The 18,977-nt window shown below is 45.2% G+C and overlaps 1 protein-coding gene across 2 annotated transcripts in view; it reads left to right on the forward strand.

The window, feature by feature from the left end:
- LOC144149912 (medium-chain acyl-CoA ligase ACSF2, mitochondrial-like) overlaps positions 1 to 18,977 on the forward strand; it is a 197,421-nt gene that overhangs the window by 38,912 nt on the left and 139,532 nt on the right. The window contains exon 1 of one of the 2 annotated variants that reach the window (XM_077681645.1): positions 3,519 to 4,034. The exons of the other annotated variant lie outside the window; for it this stretch is intronic. Coding sequence (XP_077537771.1) covers positions 3,934 to 4,034 — 101 coding nt within the window. The 5' untranslated portion in view covers positions 3,519 to 3,933. Of the gene's footprint in view, positions 1 to 3,518; positions 4,035 to 18,977 lie in introns of those variants that run through there. 2 annotated transcript variants of the gene reach the window in all.

The raw sequence follows: 18,977 nt of genomic DNA on the forward strand, positions 1-18,977 counted from the left end.
CTGATGTCGCCGATTCACTCATTCGTCAAGCTCGACTTCAATCGGAACTGTAATGAACCAAATAGTCATTTTTCTTTGTTATTTTTCTCTTGAGTTTGATTATGTGACCTAATAGCTTACTAGGACGAGTATGGACAAATGTCATGCATTAGGTTCTCTTTGTCATGGAGAGGCTTGTACTGCCCTCTTATGTTGCTTTTGCGCCAAACAAAAACTTTTATTTTATTGCCAAACATGAAAGCAAAATACTGCACGTTATTTGTATGCTCCATGATCGCTGACTTGGAAGTAGTTGAAACTATAATTATAACTATAACATGCTTTAAACAGCGCGCATGGCAAACTGCGCCTGCTGCAAATTGGCGGACATTTCCCCGTGCCGAAAGCCGGGAAATTTTTTGCCCTATTTTTGTTGTATTTTGCGACAAAAACTACAGCCATTTTCAGGATGTTACGTAGCATTACATCACTTTTACGCAGGCAGAAGTTGCCAATGCATGATGTAATCGTTCCCGCCAACTGTTTAAATTACGTCATGCCTTCTCCGCCAATCACAAAGAGGGCGTAAATTACAAGCATTATTGTTTTTGAATAGCAAAGACAGGCCTGTGTTGTCAGGTCTAGTGCTTTTTGTTTGGTTTTTCATTGCCGGCCAAAAAGTATGCGCTTTGAGTAAGAGAAATAAGGCAAACTTTAGAACTGCTGCCCGTAAACGCCATAAAACGTTGTAATGACTACAGCACACACAACCGCTTTGTCAACCGGAAGCACGTGACCAAAACTGAAAGCCAATTAGAAAAGACTTCCGGCAAATTGTTGGCAACCATGGCGAATTGCCGGCAATTCGTGCAGTCGAGTATAGGGCCCCCGTTCGGCAATGACACAGTGAGACCTGTGCCCTCTGTCGAGAGGCGAAACTCCGCCTTGTAAATATTTTCACTTTAATAAACACTTTCTTGGCAATCGCACCAGGCGCGAAAGTTGGACGAGCGGCGGCGATGACTTGAAATGGCCCCGCCCACGTTTGGTACGTGTGCAGCAAGGTGTTTAATAATTGAACGAAGAAAACATGTGGGTAATAGTGTGTTTTCTGGTGTGGAATTGTTGTTTTTGTGGCGATAATAATTGGAGCGTTACACAAACCTTCTTTTTGCTTTTCTTTTATTCAAAATTTATATGAGGAGGTCTCTGATTCGAAGTCATGAAAACACCTGTACTACACTCATTAATTGCACATACATTTTATGTACACAGTATTGGACTTAGCAAAAATATGGCATATGCAACTTTCGGCATACAATATTGCCCAATAGGGAAAAAAACGTGCTACATACACATTTAGGTACACAATACGTGATTACGAAAGAAGAACTTCGAAAGTTCTGGTCCCTACACAGATTTTGTTTCGCGCGCACCTTGGCGGGAGAAGAAAACAACTTGAAAGTTCAACTCAACATATACTTATCTCTTCGGCTCACCTCGAGACAGGAATATTCCTTAGACATTAAAAAATTCATTTCAGTTCAGAGACACAATTGGGAACCTATAAGTTAAAAGAAAGCACGCACACGTATGCTTCAAGCCCTGCCTTTCGAGCCAGTTAATGCAAACTCTGAAAGAAAGCGTTGACCCGACCATTAACCTGCATACACTTCCGAGAAATCATGTTCACACCAACAAAACGCAGCGAGAAAAAACTGCTGCAACACAATGACCGTACTAGTGACCACTCATTGCTGGATTATATCTACGTACAAAAATAATGCGGAACTACGTCGTCTAACACAGCACAGAATCGCTACACAAATCGAACGCACCCATCTTTTCTTTTAATGGAAGGTGAACAATCTGCGTATCTTGGAGGAGGGGGGGGGAGAGAAGGCGGGGGGGAGAAGACACGCAGAAAAAAAAGCTTTCCTGAATTGTAAGCCGCATGTACCGAGCTCATTACTTCCAGATATTGGCAAGGTTGTTACAAACTAGCTCGTGTCTAGGCAGCGCCTCTTATATCATCCTGTCCGATACGACATGACAACTCTAACTTCAGAGCAATGGAACAGCAAACCCACTCGCGATAAGATGACAAGGCGCGGGCGCGCAGGTTACATGGAACCACGGATGCAGCAGCGTAGGCTGCAATCGTATTTTTTTTAATGAGCGAAACACTTGCTATGGCGGCTGCAGACACCGCATGTATTTCGGCTTGGCCTTCCACTGCTCCCTGTGCAAATTGACTGGCATTGAACACCGCGGTTTTACGACAGATGTTTTGAGCACTGAAGCAACGCTTGGCCGCAGTTTCGCCGCAAATACACGTTTTGGAGCAAGACGGCGGAATAAAAAATCCTTAGGGCGCAGCCCCTCGACGCCACCAATGGCCGTGGTAGTAGGTACGCCGTGAACAGCAAAAGGCCCGTAGAGTTGAGCTTGCCTTCTTTGTGAGCATGTGTGTTGTGATGACTTCGTAGGGTGGAGGAGAGTCACCGGTGGAAACGACCAATGAAGTCGCAAACCGTTCTCAACTTGGGGCCCAAACCAAAACTCATACCCGCTGCACGAAACAACAAAAAATGCATTGATAAGTGTCTTGAACCAACGCTGAAGCAGTTACTAAGGTAATCACAAAACGGAATGCCACCATAAATTCATCTTACGCGAAAGAATGTGGCCACCAAAGGCGCATTTACTTCCATTATAATTTTGCGTACCTGCAGTGCTAGGAGATATTTGCCCATTAGTTTCCACTCCAAGACGACTGACATGTCTCATGAACTTCACGTTACATGCGCGAAGTATTTTGAAAATAGCAGAGTGGAATCGGTCGGCTTTTCAGGAATGCGCTATAAGTTGTACAAAGCTAATGTGCTTGCCTGTGGTGTTTGGAGAAGACGAGAAACTTGGTCGAACTGTTTCGCCCTGTGTTGCTGGACCACAGAGCTACGCAGGACTGGTTACGCTCCCTTCTCCGCTGTCCAATATTTAGAATACATTCGAATATATGTTATAATGAAGCGAATCTTCCAGCCCGTGGAGGCGCTTAGGCAACTCGCTCACGAAGGCACCGAACTGGCGCGCCGTGCGCACCAAGAGAAAAAAAAAATACCTTGGCGCCGGTGAGCTGTTGCGCATGCGTGAGGAGGCGCGGAAGCGTTGAGGGTGTTAAGGTGGCTTGTATATGCTTGTATGTTTCTTGTATACGTGTTCATAGCCTTCAAAGGCGCTTGGAGACACCCACGCTTTTTTTTTTTTGCTTCCGAACGGGAGGGAAGAGGGCATGAGAACAACCTTAGCCACCCTCGAAAACAAATTTTGGCTACGCGTTTTTACCATCACCATGCACGCTGCTCCGCGAATTTCACACTTTCTCATTCTAGCCACGGTGTGGAATGAAAGCATGGAAAGCTTTTTTCCTCCGTGAATGAAAGAAACGCTGAGGGAAAGGAAGGCCCACGCCGCAGCAGCCGGCCGCTAGGATCGCCCCAATTTTCGAAACTGAAACTAGCCTAGGTCGCCGACCAGTGGCAGTTCAGCGAGAGTGGCGAGAGCGGCAGTCCGCAGACGCTGCTTGACTTCCAACCATCTGACAGTCGCCTGTCAACTGCTCCTTTTTCTGCAACGCGAGCGAACGGCAGTGTAGGAAGTGTGTTGTTTTGTCATCGGTTTTGTTAGACGGCGGCGAAGCACGTCGTCGCGAGGCGTGCCCACGGGATCCGCCGTGTCTGTTGCGCTGACAAGCTGTCGGGTTTCACCGGAGCAGCTGCTGTTTTCCGTTGTGCTGCAGATGTGTACAAGCCGAGTCGGTCGTCAACTGCCTTAGGAAGTGAAATGTGCTAAGGCACGGAATTCTTGCTGGTTGCATCCGCAAACTTTGTGCGACTCAACGGGTTGTGTCCAACATCTTCGTTTTTACAAACGTGCGTTTTCTGAGACTGCATGGCGCTGCGAGTTCCGACTTCGCAACTTCGCGCCATCCACCAGCTTCTTCGGTGGGGACGGATTGCTCGGCGGACATGCCACCACCGCACACTTCACAGGTAATGTGCGCGATGATAAACGGGGTAAGATCAAGTGACATCGTTCACTGCGCACGAATCGGTGGATGTTCGCTGTTAGTGGCCAACACAAGCAAACAAGAGGTTTTCGGTGTCCGCCTTTGAATTTCTTTTTTTTTTTTTACATATCGGAGCTAACAACTACAGTTGTGATTTGGGCGCTGCAACTAAGGCCGTATGATTCGGTGTGCCGAAATGGAAGGCTTCGACGCCGCTTCGGAGCCTCAAAATCTCTGAAGGTGTACACAAGAAAAATGAAATCGTCTAGCTGCCGCCCTGTATGACCTTTTTTTATTCCAGAAATAACATTATAATCCCTACCCTTCAAATCACAAGTAAAATTAGCGTTTAAAAGAGGACGCAGGCACATTGTACCCATTTAAAAACAGTTTAAAATACCTAGGCACAATTTAGCAATCTATTTTTATTATAATAAACGCCTGTGTTTTTTTTTTGTCCATAATACATTAGACCACGGTAAATTATCTGCGTAATTACAATGTCCAACATTTGTTAGAAATTGCCCCACTCTGAAGTCATAAATAATCAAAATTTGTTATCGTTCGTATATACCTATCTGAGCGGAACATTGTATTGTGCGTTACATATTATTTCTTCTATAACTGTTATAACTTGCTCATGCGCCACGGTGTTACACATAAACATATTATAGCTTGGAGCCTTCGACTATGCATAACATTCCTGTGGGATTTTGATGTTGAGCTTATGAAAATGCATTGGAACGACCGTGTGGACACAAGTTTGATTCATTAGACGCTGCAACTACGGCCGTATGATTCGGCGTGCCGAAATTGAAGGCTTCGAAGCCGCTTCGCAGGCTCAAATTTTCCGTAGATGTAGCCAAGCGAAAGCAAAACGTCAGGCTGCCGCAATGTGTGCAGGTTTTGTGTTTTTGAATAACATAATTCGTTTTTACACCTTCTAATGTAGCAGAATTCATGTGTTAAGCAAATGGTCGTACGCAGATTTGAGCCTGTTATAAAACTAGCTTACCTATACAATTTATGTAAAGTCTAAAGATTTTTTTTATTATAAATTTTTTTTGTTGCTGGAACATCAGCACACTACGTGATTGCCTGCGTACATACCAGTTGGAAAACTCTTTCAATGAACCGCCTCCGACACTTCGATAAAGCTGCTTTATAAAATCGGAAAGCGCAAAAGAATATATCTTAGTTCCTGTACGTGCCAGCATCAGAGTACATTGTATTGTGTGTTGCATGTGATTTCTTCTATAACTAGAATAACTTGATCATGGATGATTGGGGTCCACATAAACCTATTATTGCGTGAAGACTGACTGTGCATAACATTTCTGTGTTGTTTTGATGTACAGCATATCAAAATGTTTTGGAACGGCCATGCGGACACAAGTTTTATCGATTAGGGGGAGTGGGTGACATAGTTTCATTAGCACCAATGTAATCGCACACTCAGCAAAATTACTTTTGATATTGAAAAAAACCGATGAATCAGTGGCAACTCGTCAGCCACTTTTTCGCCGCAAAGTTATAACGAAAGTCATGTGCGCGATTGGCAGCCGCTGAAAAAGTATTTGTGGATCCTGTTCTTCCGCTAGATGAAAACGCCCGAATCCTCACGGGCAGCTAACTCACAGATAAGTCATTCTTTAAGTGTTTCTTATATTTAATCCCTGCTTGCGGTAGGTATAGCGTAATGGAAAGTGTTTTATTGTTTTCGATTTTTTTGCTTGTAGAAAATCTTTTCCCGTAACGAACTGGAGGGATTTACCAGTATGAAGTTCCCCCAAAATAGGCAAACTTGTATTTTGTCGCCTTGACTCCTTCATGCACCTCGTTACAACATTACCCTGAAAAAGCCTTAGCAGTGAGGCCTCGTTACGAGCAGCGGAATGTGATGGATATGAAGCGGAGGTGGTGGACTGTAAGCTACTTTGCGGAGAAAATTCTCCGGTTATTTCACATCCCTTTTCATGTTGTGTGTTTATAATTGGGAGCGTTTAGTCATATCCGGCTGGTTTTGCAATGTTTCAAAATGTCATTTCTTTCAGTGATTGTACGCTTGTACATACCCTACTTTGTCTTTATATTGAACAGCGTAGAAAAAACAGCGATTTTTGTCTAAAGAAGACTTGATTGTTCACAATCGGAGAATATATAAAGCATGAGGACAACGGTGAGGAACATTGGCGACTAATGACAAAAAAATTCCTCAATAGCGGCAGGAAATAACTTGCATCAAAACAGGTAGCGCGGAGAGTTCATTTGAGTTTGTGTAGAAAAAGGCGTTTAATATGCGTCCTGTTTATTCGTGCCTCAATTGTTTTCACGGTGTTCTCGCTCATTTTTTAAGACTTTCAGGAAAATAGTAACAGCGAATTAAAGCCTCCCGAAAGATGTTGGGGATGTTTCGTTGCAAAAAAAAAAAAAAAATCTCGCGAGCCTTGCGTGGGAATATTTCTTGTGATCACGAGGTTTAGCTTTTATGGTCATGAAACTACGGCAAAAGGTTCATTCAAGGACCCAAGTTTCCCCTATGATCACCAGTGTCGGTTTGAAGGGAGCTGTGGTCTTTTGCGGGACTTAACGCGTGGCTGTTTTTCCATTGGCAACACGCCTACATTATTCTGCCCTTTATTTGCAACAGTGAAAATGCCGGCACACTATGCATTTTTTGTGTCAGCTATTATTTAGTATGTTACCTGTAAGTTAGGGGCCAGGGAATACCTGTTAGAAGGGCACGCTGTAGTGCTCGCTCGTTGCCACAGGCCAGGCTAAGTTTTCGCTTGGCGAGGATGGACGTTTGTGTTTTCGGTTTCTGATTACGATTTCATTTGCCTCCTACATGATATGAATAAATTAACGCCGGAATAACAGCCGTGCGAAGCAGTGGCGCAGCTAGAAATTTCGCTCGCGTGGTGGAGGAGGGGTGGTCCGAGAGGGGGGCTCAACATGAACCTCAACCTTCCCCCTATGATTTTTCAAGTAGTTAAAAATGTATGTAATCAATACATAGCTATTAACTGATAATATTCAGAGAAGATGGAAAGCGTGACCGGTTCATTCGGACAGTAGGATGAAGGAAGCCTCCAAGTGGTGATGATGATTATGAACAGAGGATGATAATGCGGAGGTGCGTTGGAGCTAGCACTGAGGATAATGTGCTGATTCTGAGAAATTCTCCGTAAGGTATTGAAGAGCGCAGGGAGCGGGGTCAGAGTCCCTCACAATATACATAAGTGTAATCTGAATCTATGAACTGTAATTATCACCTCTAACCTAAAATTAGATATACTAATTGTCGAGCACCACGAAAATAAAACATTTTATAAAAAATTATTCCCATGCTTCGAGAAATGTGGCAAAATTGTTATCTGTCCTTCCAGATTACTGTTCTCTGTACATAACTAGAAATACCCCTTCAGGAAACATGAAAATAACGAACAAATATAACGTGTATATGCTTAAAAAACATGAAGAAAGATATTGAAAAGGAAGAGAGAAAGAGAAAATCCACTTTATTTGGAACTCTTGTTTTAGGGTGTTGGATTGGTGGTGGCCCATAGGGCCACCGCGCCGTCGAGATCCCGACCGGTGACTAGTTCTTGGCGGTCGCGGTCCGAGCACCCCACAGCCTGTTCCCAGAAGATCGGGGAGGGTAGAGGGGGGAAAGGTTCGATCGGACATTCTCAGAGCGAGTTATAGAGCGTGTCCGGCGCGTCACACAGGAGACAGTTGGGAGAGGAAAAGAAGTGAGGGTACGTATGCACTAATAGAGTGCGGTGAAGAAACGAGTGCGTTTGAAGAAGGCGCCTCATGTGGGCAGCCTCGGCTGCGACGGAGGGGTGGGAAGGGGGAAGTTTTCTGCGAAGGGGGCGGTAACGTTGGGTAATGTGTCGGTATGTGAGCAGTGCCGAATGGGACGTATGGGAAACTCCGTGTGTACGTGTGAATGAAGCGCCTCCCTGCTGTGTCAAAGCTCGGGCTTCGTTGTGGGCAGCCTAATTACCACCTAAGCCGGTGTGGGCTGGGGTCCACAGCAGCGTCACGGGTTCGGAAGGGGGTCGCGTACGAAGAATTTGGAGGGCCAGTGATGAAATGGTGTCCTTGAGGTAATTTCGGACGGCGGGTTGCGAATCTAACAATAATGAGAGGGGAGGGTGTTTGGGTAAGAACAAGGGCAATTGCCGCTTCCTCCGTGCGCGGTGCCCGAAGTTGAAGTGAGCACCGTTGCTGAAGCTTGCAGGTCGGCGCCAGGTGCCCCTATGACCGCAATGGCGAAAGCGGTCTTGCTCGGATACTCAGCCGCGTGTACATATAGGTCGTTCGGGGAAGTGGGTAGCGTCTGAGATGATCGTGGGCACGGGCTGAATGGCGACCAATGTGAAAGTGGGATTCATATTGCGAAAAGGGGGTTTGACGTGGATGCTGGAGCGGATTAATAAAGATGGTAGCCATAGAATCTAGTAAAATGGGGGGTTGAGACACAGAACAGGGAGGATTTTAGAGAAGCAAAAGTCTAGCTTTGCCTGTACTGCCAGAAAAAGCGTAGTGGCGGCGTCGTGAACTGCCTAGGACGCCCGCTTGATGGCGCTGTAAACATGCCTGATGCTTTTTGCACAGGCCGCTTGAGCTCCTTAATAACATAGCTGCCCTCGCACGGCGGCCGCCGGCTCGCTGCTCCTGCTGGTTCCTGGCTGGCACGCTGGCGGCGTGTTTACTTGCGCCGCGCTAGTGAAGTGATGTTACGCCAGGTGACCGGATGGCCTCGACTGGCACAGACCACAGTGAGCAACACGTGAGAACAAATCGTTTATTGACATCCGCAAGTTTACAGAGGCCAGGACATCATTTCCTTTCGATCACTGCAATTGTACGTCGCTTTTGTGACAATAATTTTTGTTGCCATAACAACTCGTTCACTTGCGGTAAGATTTCGAACGAAGGGCACATTGCTTCCAATATTCTGCTGCCCGTATCTTTTTTTCTTTTTGGACGTCGGAACAAGTTACGAATGACACATACGCTTTGAAATTCTCTCGGATTAAAGCGATAGTTATTGCGAACTCTATCGCTTACTGCGAACATATCTGCATTTGAACGTAGCAATGGAACTAAAATCCGTGAGCGAGTGTTTGAGGCATGGCGTTCTTTTCTCCATCTCTTTGGGGGGGGGGGGGGGGTGCGACAGGCCACAAGCATGCACTAAGCAGCATCACAAGTTGAAAGAAAAAGAAAAAAAAACATCTACGGCGTTAAAAATATGTCTTTCTTTACCAACACTTTGAAATTTTTAAAAATACTCCGATATGCTCTGTTGCGTGAAAATTGCTAACTAGTTTATTTGCAGTAATGCTGCTTGCATGCCCCATTATAATACTTGATGCTGGCATAAACAGCAGCTTTATCGTTCAACAATAGGATATACGTAACGTTGGTATCAGCTGTTTATTACGCTCTAGTGCGGTATTTAATACTCATGAATGAGATATTTCACTTGCTGATGACATATAGAATATAATTAAACACGCTCGGACGAAATATATTTACCTGCATATTTATACAGTAAAAATACGACATGAAAATTAATTTCCACAAGGAAGAGAGGATAAATATGATTACAGAATCAAGCTGCCCAATAACGTATTACGCACCCTGTGTTGACTCGCACTTGCACGTCGAAGAGCCACATTGTTAGTTCCATTACCCTGATTAACACCGTTTGCTGCAATGAGTTGAATTTCACCTTAGTTATTTTTGTATTCTTTTTGTTCTCATCGTCTTATTTTTTGGTATGCGTTGCAACGCTGACTATACTTCGGCCAAGAGCCCCCGCTCCCCCGCCCTTTTTTAATGCCCTTTGAGGTGTAAATAAATGAAATGGAATGTTCAATTTTGCCAGTAGTAATGTGGATGGCCTGATACTGTATTGACGGTAAACCTTTAAAAGCACTTTTTATGCTTCAGTGATTGATAAATGTAAAAAAAACCATGGAAATCAGTAAGCAGATTTCACACTGCAATGCATGGACTACTCTATACAGTTCGGTACACCAGTTAAAGTTCTTAGTCTGCTTGTAGGTTTAACCAATAATATCGACCATCTTCCATTCCTTGCAATTTAGAACAAGACCTGCCTGCTTGCACTATTTGTGGGAGTGACATCATGGTGCATTGATTGAATAGTTTTCACCCACTTGTGCAACAATTTGCAGTCGGTGCTACATGTAAAATTGTGCCCTGGAGGGAACTGGGATTTTCCCACGCTTACTAACTGAGTATAACAGTGGCCTCCCTTATTGTTTTCGATACAAAAAGCCCTTGCGAGGTATTCGCAGGCAACCCATCCAACTCGCTAAAGCAATCTGCCCTTGAGGTACAAAGCACCACACCTCCTCTTTCCCCAATTTTGACACACGCTAATGCCTGTTTGTACATGACCCGGTGTACTACATCTCCAGACCTCCAAGACAGACTCTGACCCCTCACATTTCCTTGTGTACAAACGTTTAAAGCCCACCTGCAAGGTCCACACAGCGCTATTAACAAAGGAGACACCTGCTCGACCACCAGACCGTAGAATCACAGTGTCTATCAGAAATGAGCTGCTCCAATAAAGTTTACTTCCTGTCAGCTTCTTGCATGAACTTGCTTTTAGGCTGATAACAGTAGCTGTACAGTTGGTAATACAGCAATTTTTTTTTGTGCAAAGTGTTGTAAATGTACAGAGAAAGTGAAGTACCCTTGAGTAGCAGGGAAAGGGAATGGAAGAAAGTGAACTAGAACCCGCATTTGCTTTCTTACATTTGCCAATGTGAACGCATAAAGATGTATTAATAAACGTTACATTTCGGGGCTAGAGTGAGCTTAGTATCTAGCTACGCAACAATATCACATCGCACATTTCGATACGTGTCAGTATTTGCAGTATACCGAATACTCGCCCGAAGTTAAATGTTTTTAGACACCGAATATCGTGTTCTTGAATTGAACGACAACTATTCCATTCATACTCAGAAATATGCACATCACATGTATGGACGCATTGATATATGATCACCTTCCTTTCAACATTTGGGGAAAATACCTGGCACTTTGTAACATTTATCTGCAGGCAACATATTACATTTGCTCGTGCTGAGAACTTGATGTGGTCGCCTTCCGGTGCCTGTTTCGTTGTTCTTTGGTTGTATCTGAAAAAAAAACAAGGAATGAATGAAAACTGTAAATTAAATTGGAAGAACGACTAGTTAAGAGAATCATGTCACACAAATTCTGAGAAACAAATATAAGTGGGAGTTAAATATACATAAACACACCAGTCGGGCGCATGTCTTTCATATCAGGTAAGCACGAAGAGTTGAAATGGCCTGCCAGTCCTTGGTGCAGTTGTTGCGTGCGCCGACAATGTTGAAGGTTCAGCCAGAATGTCTAAATGAACACCGACATCTCAAAACAAACTAACGCGGTATTTTTGATTTCCCGCGAATTAACCATGACGCAAGCATCAGCTGTCTCAAGGCATGCTAATATAACCTAACTCGTATCACGACGTCTCTATGAAGGCAAACTTTAGTTGTAGCAAAGCCCTGTTGACTAAATGCTCAGTAACACGTCAAAACAGAAAAGCGACAGTTAGGTAAAGCCTCGGCAAATTACTGTTTTTGTAGCCTCAAAAGTTCCATCCGATATTGTGCCACACCTTTTGAGGCAAATGCGCCCACAACTTTTCGGGTTCTACATAGTAAGAAATGTTCGAGAGTGGCCAGGCCAGTTGAGAGGCTGTTTCTTACGGGTTTTTCTCTTTTTTCAAGTTTTGTTTTGCTAACTCCGCATGCACCCTCGTCAAAAACTCCAAAGAATACAGATTTTATATTTGAATCATGTAATAAGAAAATATTCCAGCGGAAGTCATGCACAAATGAGGTATTCACGGCGACAACGGTTTCGTTTGCACCGTCTTCCTAGCGGAGTGCATAACACTCAACTTCTGTTGGAAGAAACAAATATTCTGGCCTCGGAAGCTGTCTTTCGATGCGGAATTTCCCACATTTGTCACTCTACAAACACTCAATTTTCGTGTTTTGCCAGTCCTCTCACCAACTGATGCACTCAGTCACGAAACCAGTGCACCGCGCACATAGAAACGGAAGGCCGTTGCAGTGTTTCAATTTTAATTGGCGGCTTTGTGGTTGCGAATTCAGAGGCGATGTGGTGCACCAGTCGGCTGTTCGAAAAAATACATCAAGGTATTGGCATGGGATTAGGAAAGGTGCACACTAGCCGCGCAGAACCCCGATTCTAGTGCTGCTATGGCATGTGCTGCCGTAATTGACGAAGAAATAAAATTGGAGTAACTGACGCACACCCAGTATTGGAGAAAAGAAGGCAATCGATGCAATCCTTGCCAAAAGACAAAAAGACAAAAGCGATACAATAGACGCACGTAAAGTTTATCAGTAAAGAAGTTGTTAAAACCTAGCGCCAGCCATTCGCCTCCCAAGCAGTGAGGCAGACCAATGTGTCCGAAGTAAATTTTGTATCGGAAAGCAATCATAGGTTTGGATGACGTAATACCGAAGAGCAAGTTTTTTTAATGAAGCGCATTTCCATCACAAGCTATATTTTTTTGCTACTCGACCATGGTCATGTGATTGCTTTCTGTGCTTCTTGTGATTGCGTGCATTATCTGTCAGACAGAACTGCTTATTAGTGGAAAAATGTTTTAAAAAACGAACATTAACGCCTCGAATGAAAAATAAATTAGTTTTGTAGTGAAATAAAAATTAAAAAATAAAACTGCAATGAAGTGAACTAGTTGGATTCGGTCGCCCCCCGCCCCCCCCCCTTCTTCGGAGCCAGCGGAGCGACAGGGGGAGGAGAGAACGCACTGAAAAATAATCGCCATGGTTGCTCAGCGCTAAGGCATTGCACTGCTGAGCCAAACTACACGGGTTAGCTTCCCTGCCGTGGCGGCCGCTTTTCTGATGGCGGACAAAAGCAAAACCGTCCGTGTGTTCGAGATGTCGGCGCAGATTATAGATCACCAGGTGATCAAAATAATCCGCAGCCCTGCACAATGGAGTGCGTCATACCCAGTATAGCGTCGGCGGGTTTCATTTCGTTCATTTCATTTCACTTTACTTTCAGTTCCAACAAGATATTTAAAAAAACTGCTTCGACTCATAGCCAAAGGCTAGTATAGGGCCCAATGTTGCGAAGCAATCCATTTTAAGGGAATAGAGAATATAAGATGCTAAAACATTGCGAATATAGAAAAGACGATTAGGGCATTGTACAAGATTAGGGCATTGTATGTATATTCACACACTCAAACTTGGGTAGGTTAAACCTCATAATCATCAAATACAAATGCAGCTACACACTAGGCACGCCTCCTTAGAGCGCGCTGCCTGGACAAGTTATACGTCACCGCCGATATCGGCAAATATCACGAATCTCATTTTTAACACGATAAAACCGCGACTCGAAATATTACCGTTACGTCATGTCGGCGTAGACAGAGCTTGTGTTTTTACGAGTTTAGGGGTGCTACTCCAGAAGGCCCGAGTTTGAGTGAAACTCGGGCAAGGCGGAGCTGTGGTGATAATAATAAGGTCATGATAATATTTCGGGGCAGGGTTAAACGCATTAAAAGTGCGATTCATGCTATTTGCTGATTATTGAGGTGACGTAATCGGTCCAGGGCAGCGCGCGCCATGGATGCGCCACTAGGGCGTGGCGCATCTTTCAGTGCGTTCTGTCGCTCCACTGATGCACTGGTGGCTACTGGGGACAAGCAAATCCAACTACTTTATTTGATTGTACTTTTACTTGGTTAATCTGTTTTTAACTACAAAGATCATTTTATTTTTTATTTCATGCGTTCAAATGAGCTTTTTTTGAAATTTTTAATCCTAAGTAGTTTATGCCGTTGGTGACAGACAGTGCAATCACATGAGTATGGTCGACTGACAAAAAAAAAAAGATAGAGGGTGATGAAAGCGCGCCACATTAAAGAAAGTTGCTGCTCGGTTTACTTTATCGAAACCCTCCGATTTTCGACACAAACTTTCCTCGGTGCGGTCCTGTCTTCTTACGTGCTGTTAAGGCGAAATCCTGGTGAGAAGTATTAGCAACTTCTTTTTTAATTTATTGTACTTGCGCCTTTTTTCTTGCGTTCGTATCTTTTTCTTTTGGAACAGATTACTTTAAACGGGTTTTCTTCTGCGGTTGAGTGTTTGCGTCAGTTTCTTCTCTTTCATTTCTTCGTCTTAGTGTGCAAGCACACTGTATCACGCCAAATCCTCCCTAGAATCGGGGATCTGCGAAGGTGGTGTGCACCTGTCCTACTCCCGTGACATCACGTTCAGGCTTCACGCTGTACTCACTATTATACAACTATTACTGTTCAAATCCACAGTGTTACGACTTTTGTGAACAGGGCATTTTAATTCCTCAGAGGTCCAATTTCTGGGCCCATCCCACAAGTGGCCATGCGTTACGAAGGAAGGAATAGCAACAAGGAAAACGACTTTTCACGTTTGTTTGCTTTATTTCATTTTGCTTTTTACCGCTCTTGTTCGAAGAAGCTCTCCACAATCGTTTTTTTTTTTCCGTAAAGTTCAATCCTCTCACTACCCTCTCTTCCTTCGTGCCTCTCCCACTCCCGCTAACGCTCCCTCTGGCGTCACGTGGTTGCTTGAATTCATAACTCTCCCCTTTACTCGCTTTCCACGCTCTGCTTCCTACCACACGACGGTGACGCTGAACAAAACCCATTGAAAGGTGTTAAGATCGCCACTCACAATAGGCACCCGCCGTTGATTGTATTGGAGAGAGGATACTAAAAGATGCAACAGGCCATCAATCCATCGGGGTATTCGCCGTACCAGCATCAACCATGTGGAAAAGGAAGGCAGGATTGTGTCCAATCCAGACACGGGGATATTCGCCAAACACGTGCCAGGGGAAGAAGATGAACCCCATAAGGTTCATGCCCGAGAAACGAGCTTGGTTATCTCAACACTCGGACCTGCGTTCCTATCGGCTTCACCCCTGCGAATACACCGCCTCACTCGACTATCATTGCGTCGACTGTCTCCTTTACAGCATATGCAATACGTATAAGCTATCCTGTTAGTAACGTTTTCTCAAGAAATGCGCGCTACGCAACCCCTCGAGGGAGACTGAGGCGCGCTGATGATAAACAAAACACACGGTCACGCAACGCTTTGTTCGAAACTGCTTTGGGAGCCGACTATAACTGAAGCGCACACTGCGGCTGCAGACGGATAGACGTGCGGTAGGAACCTGCGGAAACCATGGTCTCCAAACCGCCTAAAAGAAAGGCGAGGTCTCTAAAACACGTCTCCATTGATTATATTGCGCACACCGGCTGAGAGTCGACCGGTGGCGGTCGATGGTGCGGTCGCCACGAACGCTTCTGTAAAAGCTGCCCGCCGCGTAAAGCCGCAGCGCACACTACACTTGCTTCTCGACGGTCATGGAGCTAAAACCGCCTCTAAGTCGTCGCAAACGGGGGTCTGTCGCCAAACACCTGCACAACCATTGCAAAGCACTTTTCGAGATAAAGAAACGGGCTCTAAATTCCTATTCAATTTAAAAGACCTGTCGGGGCCGAAATATGCGTGCTACGGAGACCATAAATATAAACCACGCCGCTGCACCGGCCACCACGGGCGTCCCGAGTTCAACTCGGCCGTGCAAACCCATGCCCGAGTTTCCTCCGAGTTCTAATGTCAGTCAAGCACATCCATCCCCTTCGGGAACGCGGTGTTACAACCGAATCCACACCCACCCATGGCGTTCACTTTGTGGGGGCGTAGCGTTGTAACCACTAAGTCGTCACTTGATGCCCCCCAGCAGCGACAAGAACTTACCACAAAACCAAAATGAATTCCCCAGGCCACCGTCAGCCAACGAAGGTGGGCAGCTAAGGTTTTTAGGTACCTATACTTGAAAAGCGTGGACACACAGTGGTTAAGAAAGACTAGAAGGCTAACGATGAAATACGGAAAGAACAGTGGGGAATCCAAAACAGCCAAGGTAACCAAAAAAGAGGCAAGGCAGATTGAAACGAATAAATGGAGGGAAAAAATGGAAGCCAAAACGTCGTTAGAGATGTACAGGGCTGAGAAGATGAACATCAGAAAAGAAAATTTCTACGATAATTCCCAGGGCAGTGCTTTGCTTTTTGAGGCTAGAGCAGGTTGCCTGCGAACTAAGAGTTTTGTGGGGAAGTATTCACAAAATGATGGGGTATGCGTGGTCTGCGGAAAAGAAACAGAAACTATGCGGCACATCGTGCTGGAATGTGAGGGTATCCATCCAAATCTACATGAAGGGAATATTGGGCTGTCAGAAGCCCTAGGATTTAAAGGTATCACAGAGGAAGTTAACTTCAAGGCTGTCGAGGGGACGAAAAGAAGATTAGAATGCTGGTGGGCGAAAAGCAGAGAGGGGAATATTGCCTAGGACAGTTACCACTTGTAACAGAAAAAAAAAAGTATTTTGTGCCTAATAAGCTTTTTGTGCCTGCCCTAAGCAGCGCTAGTATTGAACCAAAAGTGCAAAACATAGGTATATTAGTCTTTTTTGGTAAGATGACATGTCATCACCCCGATACAAAGGGGAAACCAATAGAAATCATCATCATCATCATCGGTGTCACGGTCGCGCGGGTTTTCGGTCCGAACTGGAGGTCACTATTGTACAAGCTACAGGAGAGGCAAAAACGACACGATTTTCTCATGGGAGCCTTCTTGATACACCGTAAAAACATACTCGATGACTAATGACACAACTTCAACGCCCAAAACACACTCGCTAATTCTCAAACACACTCTTCAATTGACACGGGACGATTTCTAATAACCGCCTGCCGTGCACACTCAAGCAAGCCGTAAACAAAAGTCATATTTGATGGTCGGGAGCAGGGCGCGTTCTATTCGCTACATCGGACCCGCTTGATTACTTGGTTTGCGCTAGCGCAGAGCTGCACTGGGACTGCCCTCAGGCCACGTTGCAAACAAAATTCAGTGGAAGAACAGAACACCGAGAGAAACATACCGCCCCTTACCGGGCGTGGCCAACGGCCATGCTGGGGATTTCAAAGTAGCGGTTGGATTATCTAATTCATGCTCGGAATTGAGTATTGGAGAATGATTTCAGAACGTGCTGCATACGAAAGATAGCACACGCCGTACTTTCTCTACTTAAGCGGCCCCAACACAGCGCGCTGAATATGCCAGGCGTGCTGCGCACGATTCCCGTGGTTTTGCTCAAGGTGGGTCGGATGTTCCACTATCATTATTTTTATCACCCAAGCCTGCTGGAAACTCGGGAGTAGGCGAAACTCGGCACTTCTAGAATAGCTCCCCAGTACAATATTCGGCCTACCCGCCGCGGTGCCTCAGTGCAACGCCGCCTGCAGCAACATTGCCTAACGCGTAGTTCGCTTTTCAATGGGAAGGGTAGGGATGCTTAGTTCAGGGACTGATCCGCTATGTGGCGCGCACCGATAGACATCTCGCCTTACGTCACTGCTCGCGAGTCCCGAAAACTGCACCCACTTCTAAGACGTGTGCCTGTGAGCTTTCCTGTTGAGTTTCAAGAGCCATTTCGCTTACATCTTAGCCGTGACGGGGCGCAAGTTCTAGGGCGGACTGAAGATATCTTTCAACGTGTTACTCGCTACATACTTGGTGCATTTCTCCGAAGATAACTGACGGAGGCTGAACTGAAATAGTGTAAGAACATATTAATTATAGGGTAGACACATAGCGAACAGAAAAACGATATTTTCGGATGGTGCATCCATTATTTTACTGATATTTTTCTTTCCGGAGGATTTAAGGAAGAAAATATTGCATGCACATTTTTTTGTTCAGGCGTTTACTTCTACCAATATTTTCCAAAGGTATCACGTGCTTGCAAATTTCCGAAGATTACAGAAAATAAAAAGAGAAGCAGCTGAGGGTCCAGCCACGCTGTCCACACGCATCTATAGTAGTCTTAAATTTTCAAGGGACACTGCAACACTTTCGATAAGTGCTTTCACTCTTTCCTTCGCGTCTGGAACCACTGCGAAAACTATAGTTATCGCCAGAACGGAGCGGCACTGCGTGTTTTGCTCGTCGCACCAGATACGCCTTCCAGTTCTGCTTTGTTTTTGTGGCTTTGTTTTTAAGTTGCTATCAAAAAGCGTTTATTGCTGCATCCGAAGAAAAACTGGCCAACAGCTGTTACAATGGCCTGTGACGTAATTCGTGCCGTCCAAGTACGTCAAGACCGGGAAAGACAGAAAAATCTTTTGAGCGAGTATACAAATTATCTGATGGGCATAGAGCAGGAATTTTTGGCTGGGGTGCTTTGCGACGCCCTAATATAGGTACTGGGTGTGTTGGGTGACTACTTCTGCAGGCATTTAAGATTGCAAGAAAAGTTAAAAAAAAAATTGCACGGGCCCTTTTAAACTGCGTACCGAAGCAGAGTGCGAACAGAGAGGACAAAACAATAACATGGAAAGGCGGGCTAGTTGGTGACAATTTATAGCTGTAACTTGAGCTCCCAAAAAAACGACGACTGAAGACCGGCGCTGCTCTTCGCGTCTTTGTTCAGTCCTCCTTTTTGTGCGCTCAAGTTACAGCGGCAAAATATTGCCGAAATGGGGAGCGTAGAGAGGGGGGATGCCCCACTCAGAAAATTTTAGGGCCTGTGATCCAAGTAGATGGGCGCTCAAAGCTGGCATCAGCCTGCGGTAGCACAAATGGTTTGGCGTCCGCCGTGGCGAAGGCGGTTTTATCAGCGACCGACCAAGATCAACACCCTCTCAATTTTCTTCAAGATAGACAGGCGTGGTGGAAAACAAGAAGGCGTAGGAGCGCCGCCTGGGGAACGC

The sequence above is a fragment of the Haemaphysalis longicornis genome, unplaced genomic scaffold, assembly GCF_048455015.1.
Source record: "Haemaphysalis longicornis isolate Haplotype H1 unplaced genomic scaffold, Haemaphysalis longicornis Haplotype H1 scaffold_8, whole genome shotgun sequence".
NCBI classification, from domain to species: Eukaryota; Metazoa; Arthropoda; class Arachnida; order Ixodida; family Ixodidae; genus Haemaphysalis; species Haemaphysalis longicornis.